Source organism: Condylura cristata, unplaced genomic scaffold (assembly GCF_000260355.1).
Source record: "Condylura cristata isolate star-nosed mole 26May11 unplaced genomic scaffold, ConCri1.0 scaffold00032, whole genome shotgun sequence".
Classification (NCBI taxonomy): domain Eukaryota; kingdom Metazoa; phylum Chordata; class Mammalia; order Eulipotyphla; family Talpidae; genus Condylura; species Condylura cristata.
Genome location: NW_004567133.1, coordinates 2,998,113 through 3,007,182, shown reverse-complemented (window position 1 = coordinate 3,007,182; position 9,070 = coordinate 2,998,113). Strand labels below are relative to the sequence as shown.

The 9,070-nt window shown below is 51.8% G+C and overlaps 1 protein-coding gene across 1 annotated transcript in view; it reads right to left on the bottom strand.

The window, feature by feature from the left end:
• Positions 1–6,359, bottom strand: part of GRID2IP (glutamate receptor, ionotropic, delta 2 (Grid2) interacting protein) — a 36,611-nt gene extending 30,252 nt beyond the window's left edge. The window contains exons 1-2 of the mRNA XM_012731634.1: positions 5,946–6,359; positions 809–963 (exon numbers count right to left, since the gene is read on the bottom strand). Of these exons, the coding sequence (XP_012587088.1) occupies positions 809–963; positions 5,946–6,359 (569 nt within the window). The remainder of the gene's footprint in view (positions 1–808; positions 964–5,945) is intronic.
• Positions 6,360–9,070: the final 2,711 nt, after the last annotated feature.

The following is a 9,070-nucleotide window of genomic DNA, read 5'->3' as shown; positions in this document are numbered from 1 at the left end:
GTCGCGGGCCAGGAGGCTGGGTAGGGAGAGAAAGCCCCGCAGTATCCCCGCGGGGAACAAATCATTCAGGCTCAGTGCCATCCAGATGGAAGCTGTGCAGGGCAGTGACACCCTAACAGGACAGGGGTGATTCTAGAGATTCTCTGGTCACTCCAGGTGAAGACCCCAAGGAAACCCCCCTCCCAAGAATGAACGTTTCCAAAAGCTGAAGCAGATGAATATGGAACGTGCACAGCTGACCAGTTCATAGTTATTGTGACTGCCACTCATTTGCTATGTGACTTTGGACCAGCCTCTTGAACTCTCTGAGCCTCAGCAGGCCCCTGAGAAATGGGGATAAGAGCTTTGGGAACTCAGCAAGAGAAGACTCCTGTAAGTCCCTGTGAGGTCCTTGGCACTCATCTGGCATCATCAAAGGACAGCACAGACCATTTGTAGGGTTGGGTGCTGGGGGACACAGGACAACCTAGACTTTCTTCCCTTCCCATTGTGCCATTGCTCCGTCACTATAAAGACCCCAGATGTACCTTGGTGTCCTCTTGGGGATCTCCAAGCTCTGGGTTTGCAGACAGGGCAGGCTTCAGATCAGGAGGTGGGTCCTCTTGCAGCCCGTCCCACCTCGCTAAGGCAGCTGTTCCTTCTCACTCAAAGTGATGGCCTAGCATCCAACCAATGGGGTTACTGACCCACCTTGTTCTGGGGCCAAGGGGGTGACAGTCCAGTTCAGAAACAGGTGACTCAGCAGCAGCAGTGTCTGGGGTGGCGGTGGGAGAGGAGACACCCCTGAGGGAGATACACAGTGTGGTACCTGAGGTTGTCCAGGAGTGGCCCTTGGGCATCGCGGGGTAGCGCCTGGGTGAGCTCCCACACCAGGTCATCCACCTGCTGCTCCATTGCAAAATGCTTCAGTGCAGAGAACACCCGCTCCTTCGCGGCCGGCTGGTCTCCCAAGATTTCATCCACCTATGAGGAAGGGTTCCATAGGGAACACAGCGACGCAGGACAGAACAAAGGGGAATCACTCCCGCCTCTTGGTTTACATCTTTGATATAACTGCGGTGGGGAGCACTGCTTGGGCCCTTTACCGCATCATTTCAAAACTCCCAGCAGCCCTACAACATGTGCATGGCTGGCATCTTCCCCTTACCTTTAAGGAAATTGCGGCTGGAGAAGCAAAATGACTTGCCCAGGATCAGGGGACAGGACTCAAAGCCAGGGATAGCCCTTCTACCGAACACTGTAAGGATCTCAGGCACATGCCAGGCAGTCAATAATTGCTAGTTACTGTTATTATAATACTGCACTCCCTTCCACTATTCTGTTTGCTGAGAGATCCCACAGAGAACATTTTGGCTCCACAAAAGAGCCCTGGAGTGCATGCGTAGTGCTGAATTCTGACTCCCTGAATGCTCCCTCTGGACTTCATCTTCTTTGTTTACAAATCAAGGCATATCTACTTTGTGTGGCTGCTGGAAATGGCTGTACCCATGGGGCTGTACCCATTTCTGGAGGACAGCTTGGTGTGTCCAAAGTCAAAATATGGTCATCTTCTAGCCAGTGATCTCACAGCAAGGACTTATCCAAAACACATCCTGAGAAGCCAAGTTATAGTGAGGACGGAGTGAAGAGGCTCCCCTGTGTGTGGCTTAGCGCTGAGGCTGCAGCGGCCAGGGCAGCGTCCATGTTGTAGGCTAAAGGATTGCAGCACAGCCACTAGGGGGATATTTGTGGCTTGTTAGCTCTGCAGCCAAGAGAGGAAACCCCAAACGAGATGGGAGGCAGTATCCTGGTGGGTACGTTGCAGACTCAGTCAATTGGAAATTCTTGCCCAGGGCTTTGAGTCTTGAAGGAGATGGTATAGAGATGCTGTGCAGACAGGAGAGCTTACTGGGGCAGTTACAGAGTCCAAAAACTCATTCTGAGCAGGTTCTTACTGAAGGATTCTTTAGGACAGTTGTACTCTATGGAGTTGCTTGTACTGGCTATTTCATATGAATGAAATCGTAGCAGTATGTGGGCTTTTGTGTTTAGCATTGTTTTTATTTATTTTTTAATGCAGCAATTAACCACTATCTGTCCAGAATCCACAAGAACCTGCCCTTGCAAGTCAAAGGTCTGGAGGTTTCTCTGGTCACAGACACTGTGAGCTGGCCCTGAAGCAGTGGTGGGAGGGTGGCTGGCTGAGTGAGCATGGCAGTTTGCATGCATCTCTGTCAGGGGCTTGTGGGTGCAGCCTCAGCCAGAACCCGAAGACTTCTAAGAGGTCTTAGATACCACTTCTTTCCCTTTCTGTCCATTTCTAAACTCCACAACAGACACCGACTCCTTCCCCGGCCCATCCTTCACTCTCACAGTCCCTTGCTGGTCAGAGCCAACCCACCAGCCTAGATCTCCACTGCTTCCCTCCACACCCTCTCCTCCTGTGGCCTATTTGTCACTCACCTCGCAGCTCAAAGGCCTGAGCCTTTGCCAGCCGCCCTTTTCAAGTGACCCCCATAACTCATCTCCCCTGTTTATTCCTGCCCTTTGTTGATCATGATATGAAATCGTTGTTTATTGGTTTGTCCCCTTGCACGTTCCCTGTGAGAATGTCAGCTCATGAGAGCAGCAACCTGTCTGTCCTGTTCACAGCCAGTTCCCCAGGTTCCCGCGTCACAGCCCATCTCAACAACCATTAAACTCAAGGATGTCAGTATCTCAACTGCTTCTTTCCTTCAAAGTATATAAATGTCCAGCCTAGAAATAAATAACTACTAAGGACCCTCCTTGGTGGCACAAATGATTCGGGCGCAGCCCCTGCAAGCTGGCTGCAGCCGTTTCAGTGCGAGTTCAATTCCTGGCTCCCGAGGTGACCCACATGGCGCGGCAGACCTCTCCTGACCCGCCCGCTGCTCCCCTCAGCAGTGTACTTCATTGATCTGCCTGTTCTGTTCCCCATTCTTCTCTGGTGAATCCTCTCACTGCTCCTGTACCTCTGGCCTGCACCCCAGTTCTGTACGCATAAATAAATAAATCTTTAAATAAAATAAAATCTTTATAAAATAAGTTAAAATTAAATAAGCAGTTAGTCAAAGGAATAAAGTCCTCCTTTGACCCCACCATCCTATCATCCTCTTCCTTTTTCTAGCCCAGTGATGCCCCCACTTGCTGTCTCTGTACAACTGCCCTTACCCTCCCTCTACAGCCCACCTCCTACAGCAGTCTGCCCCTCATTTGCCAGCCCTAAAAGGACACCAGATAGTTCCTGATCTTCAGCTCCGAACATGCTCCTACACTTTAGAACAACTAGAAAGCAACTGCTTTCTAGAAGATTCCACAAAGGGGTTGCTCCTTCCTTGAGGAAGATTTTCAGGAAGAGGTGATGCCATGGAAGATGAGTGGGTATTATTAGCAGGGCTTGATTAGGGGTACTGGGTCTGGGGCCACCATCTGTGCAGCCTGAGTCTGAGCACATCACATCACAGATTTGTATGTATCTGTCCTCTCCTAGAGATGACCACTGAGACCCAGACCTAAGATCCTACTTCTGTTTGGTCCCAAGCACAGGGTCTGATGACACATAGTAGGCACTGGAATGTCTATGGAACATTCCAGAGCTGCAGTTCCGGGTTTCTCTCTTGCTGAGTAGGGCAGGCTGCTGTGTTAGACACTCCCCTCCTGGTGCCACCCACCAGGTCCAGGAAGGTTAATGGTTTGGAAATCAAAGTCAGAGGCAGCCTTGATTCAAAGGAGAACATGGCTAGCTGGGAAGATGTTTTATATAAGAGAGAGGAAAAAATAACTCCTCCCTCCTGGGGCCGCGCGGTGGTGCGGGTTTTGGTGTCAGCTATTACCCAGATGAGCTCAACCTACATCTAAGCGTGAGGCACCATCAGGGGACACTAATGGATTTTCTATTAAATATCATATTCTTCAAGAAAGAAAAACTGGGGCAGGGAGAATGCTGGCAGGATCCGGGAGCTGATTGTTGAAAATCAACAGGGGCTCCCACAGATGCCCTTCATCTTCTGGAAGCAGGTTTTTTTGAGGATTTGCTTTTAGCTCTGGGGGATGGTTGGTGAGCTCTAACCAGAATCCTCCACACTTCTCTCCCTTTTATCAGAAGAGGCACCACAGCTGGCCTTGGCTGGGCACCCTGGCCCTGCTTCCTGGCCAGGTCTGCATTGCCACTCCTCTCTTCTGGGGCTCTGACCACACCCACTCCCTCTCTGGGGGCTGATGACAGGAATAGGGGGATGTAGCCTGGTTCTAAGGCAGGTCATGTGGGATTACAGCAGAGGATAGTTGTAATGGTGTGAATATTTTATGCCCACTCAAAATTAAAATATTGAAAATCCAAGTTGCCTATAGTAAATGGAGTTTGGGGGAGGTAACTGGAACATGAAAGTGGTATCCTGTTGAATGATATTAGTGTCTATCAAAGAGCAACCTTAGAGTCCCCTGCCCTCTTTTGTCACTGGAGGACAAGGGAAGTTGCTACCCAAAGAGGTCCCTCACCTCACCATGTTGGCACTCCTGATCTTGGCACTCAGCCTCCAGACCTGCAAGGAATCTATTCCTGATGTTTATGAGTCTCCCAGTCTGTGGGATTTTGTTACAGTAGTCAGATGAGATTAAGATATTCTTGTTTACCAGCTCCCTCGCTTGCCTGAACACACAGAAGACTACACCTCCCAGCATTCCTTGAGGATACACAAGAAGACTACACTTCCCAGCGTTCCTTGAAAATGGCATTACTAATTCTGGCCAGTGAGTGCTGATTGAAGGTGTAGTAGTTCACTTCATCCCTGAAGCACCTAAGAGCAAGTGCACACCTTTCTATGCACTCTTCCTCTCCTTTAGGGAATTCTGAAGCTTGCAATTGAGATGGGGGAGTCTGAGATGCTGATACCTCATGGAGAGGTCAGCTGTCCCAGAGAGTCTCATGGGCCTACAGAAAACTTTCTGTGGGTGAAAATTAAAATATGGTGGATGTAAAGGCACCAAGATGCTTGATTTTGGCTGTCATAATAGCTTCTTCTGGGGATAGGAAGAAAGTCACATCTTTAGAGGAGTTGGACAATCTTAGAAAAAGAATACTAGGTATACTATTTATCTTTAGAAATCCTAAGCCACTCCCCCCCCACCACCACTACCACCATGAAGATATTAGCAGATGGGTCTTCTCTGGAGGTGCTTAGGCCAGGAGGATGGAGTCCTCATGACTGGGATTAGTGCAGTTAGGGAAGAGCTCTTTGAATCCTCCCACCTCATGAGAACAGTGAGAAGGCACCATATATGAACCGGAAGACAGATTCTCACCAGACACTGAACATGCTGGTGGCTTGATCTTGAACTTCCAAGCTCACAGAACTGTGAGAAATGAATTTCTGTTGTTTATAAGGTTCCCATCTCTGGTGATTTTGTTTTAACTGCCCAAATGGACTAAGATGTTATGTTAGCCACACAGTCTATAGATACGGATGAAAATGACACATATATTGCGTACAGGAAGCTGGGCATCCAGATCACATGTTGTATAATTCTGTTATGTCTAGTTCACTATTATTATAGTCATCTATAATAATGGAAATCAGAATAGAAGCTGCCTCTCGGAGGGAGAAATAGACAGGGAAAGGGGAACATAGAAATCTTCTGGGGTGAAGAAATTAATCTGTATTGTACATTCTATTATTATCTTTATTCTATTAGCGTACAGCTTGGTCAGGGTGCTGGTTACAAGGGTCTATGCAGTTGTAAAAATTTACCTGTTTTCAAAGCAATCTCTACAAAATTAGGTACCGGGCCTTGATGTTTGACCGTCTTTACAGCTCAGATAAATCTGCCCTTACAAGTATCCTCACCTGCGGGCTCCCTCCAGGCCCCCTCCGGGCCCCCAGACTTCATCCCGCCCCCATCCCGCCTGGGGAGCCACCGGGCGCGTGAGCCGGGTCCTGCCGCCCTACCTTGCGGCTGAACTCCTGGGCCTTGCGCCTGCGCTCTCGGTGCACGGCGTCCGGGCGCTTCCTGCCCGCCAAGCGCAGCAGCTCGCGGCCCAGCCATAGGCCGCGGCCGCAGAGCGGGGGCCGCGGAGGTGTGGCTCGCGGTGGGCGGCCGGATCCAGCTCCCCCGCCGCCGTCGGGGCCCGGGAGCACGCCCAGGCTGGGCGGCACGCGCGGGCAGCGCCGGGCCAGGCGCACGAGCCGCTCGCGGCTAAGGCTGCCCACAGCCAGCCCTTCCACCTCCAGGATCTGGTCCCCCGGCCGCAGCCCCCCGGCGTGCGCGCTGCTTCCCTCGACCACCTCCAGGACGAAGCAGGGGCCTGAACCGCCCAGCCGAAAGCCGAAGTCCTCTGGCCAGCCCTGGTTGGTGGCCGGCATGGCAGCAGGGCCTTGTGGCTGGAGAGGGAGAGAGACCCTGTCCGCGGGGAAGGCCTGGCACCCGCGTGCCAGGCGGGGCTTCTACCTCTGCCTCTTCCCCCTCACCGTCTCTCTGACTCAGTTCCCCTCCATCTTTCTGCCCTTTCCCCCTTCCCCCTTAGCTGTCTGTCTGGGCTGGAGTGTTCCACCTGTCTCAGGACAACAGGAGAATAAGGCTGAGAGGATGGAGCCCCAGAGGAACAGATATAGATGAAGGTGGGAGAGGTGTCTGCTGGGAAAAGACAAGGTCTCAGACAACAGGGAGGTGGTGTGAAGACTTGAGGGTTGTTGGGACAGTGCTTAGGGCTTAGGAAGTGGATCAGGAGAGAGCTGACTGCTGGCTCAGTGCCCCAGGGGACACTCACGGTAAAGGTGGGGTCTCTGGAGATAGACCCGCATTCCTCTACATTGTCATTTCTTTTATTGATAATTGGGTAAACGACAAATAGTCTTTGTTTACATTCTTAATTTGAACTCATTTTTTTTTTAAATCAACAAGACTACATTTTTTTTTTCCCCTGTGGGTGAGCTTTGCTGTCGTCATGATCCCTGTGGTGCACTATGGTTTCCACAGCCCCCTCTTTCCTCAATGTTCCCTCCACCTAATTGCTCTCCTTACTCTTCTTCATCCATAAAAATCCCTTTTCAGGAGCTGTATGAGTCAGACACTCCCGGAAGCCCAGAATACTGGAGCAGGAAGAGGCTCCAGATTCATATCCCTGGTCTCTGGGATAATCCTCCCCAGACAGCAACTGCAGTGTCTGCCCCTGGAGATAGGGTGGGGGCATTGGAGGTGCGGGGTGTCCTCGCCAGCTGGGGACTGGCGGAAGCAGTTCTCCTGTCCTTCCCACCCAAGGCTTCCTAGATCAAGCCCCCTGACCTCATCCAGGAAGTTCCTGCCTGTCTGGAAGAAGCTCTCACAAGCCTCCATTCCCCAGGATTCTGGAAGAACAAATATCATGTGCTTTCCTGGTGTATGGGAGTAGGGAGGGTCGGGGTGGGGCGCGAGCAGACCTGGCCAGTCCTGGTGTGGCAGCCTGTGTCCCAGAGAAGGCCCTTCAGAGTTGACATGTCGGCCTTGGGAGATTGAAGGGCTTTCTCTGGGCTGCTGAGCCACAGGGACAAGGCAGGCTTTGGGAGAATCAGATCTCACCATAGTACCTGAGCTCCTGGATCCCACTGTATCTGAAATTCACCCAACTTCCCAGGGACATTAACTCACACATTCTTACTGACTTTTGGGGTGGGGAAGGATTTTCCTTTAAGTTGTGAAACTCGTCTTGACCACTTGATCTGGGTCTCTGGGAGCCTGACTCTGGACACACTCGGGGGAACAGGTGTCTCTGTTCTCCAAAAGAGGCTGGTTGTATGGCTGGTGAAGAGGAACGGAGACCCAAACCCAACCTGGGGAGGCAAAGTGGCTGTCCTGATGGAATAGTCCCAAAGTTTCAGAGCTTATCCCTGGATAAGCTCTGAAACTGTAAGTGATACATGATGTGAGGCTTAATTTTCTTGGGAGGAAGCCTTACTTCCAAGCATTTCCTGACCCCATCTTAGAAGAACCTCTGAGGCTGGAATTAAGGCCCTGGTCTTGTGTACCCCTTAGTCTTCTGCAACTTCTTGGAGGCCCCCTCACCATGGGCGTCATCTTCTATTGGAGCCCTCTTCCAGGAACGGGCTTCTCCCAGGAACAACTTTTGGGATCTGGAGAGTGGAGTAGTAGGAACCCGAGGGTTACAACGGCGTCATGGACAGGAGGGTACATGCTTGAGTGACAGCTGGTCATAACCCTGTGTCACCTGATCTCCAGCAAGTGCAGTTTGAGAACTTCTCATGCTGGTTGGGATGGACGTTGTTGGGCTGTAGGCCCACTCCTGAGTCCACCCGAGGGTCCCTCTTTGTCCTCTGCCCATCCCTGGTGCTGGCCACTGGCGTGGGGTCTCAGGGACACTTTCTCTGGTACTTGGAGGCAGCACTGGACTCCTCAGTCCATCAGACCCCAAACAGGTGGGGGCACCACCCCGTCTTGGGGCCAGAGGTCAATCATTGTACCATGAGAGAAATGGGCAGCTTCTCCACAATCAAAGAGGGCTGGTTGGAAGCTGAATTTGGGTCATGTGCTCCCCTCCATGTGTACCCCTATTCTGAGTGGCACTCCTGTGCAGGCTTGCCTGTCAGAGACCAGAGCAGGCCACTCCTAAATTCTCTACCGCCAACCTGGAGAGCCCACAGAGGCTGCCAGTGCTACCACTGACCTGGGCTTTGTGTGTGTGTTATAAAATGTATTTACTTAGGCATACAAGAACTGGGGTACAGGCCAGAGATGAGGACTGGGGGTAAGATGATTCACCAGAGACAGAGTGGGGAACAGAACAGGCAGATCAACTGAAATACACTGCTGAGGGGAGCAGCAGGTGAGACAGGAGAGGTCTGCTGGGCCATGTGGGTCAGCTCCCTGGCTGGGGATCGAACGGCTACAGTGGCTGTGGACAGCTTCACAGTGCTGTGCTTTACCCCTTGCGCCACCAGAGAGGCCCCTCCCTGGGCTTCTGAACCATGTGCAGCATGTGCCCTGAAGACTCACCCAGCCCTGTCCCACCCACCAGACCTCCCAGTTTAGGTCACTCTCTCCTCCTTCACCTTTACCTGAATATAGGAATCCCAGCTCCTGG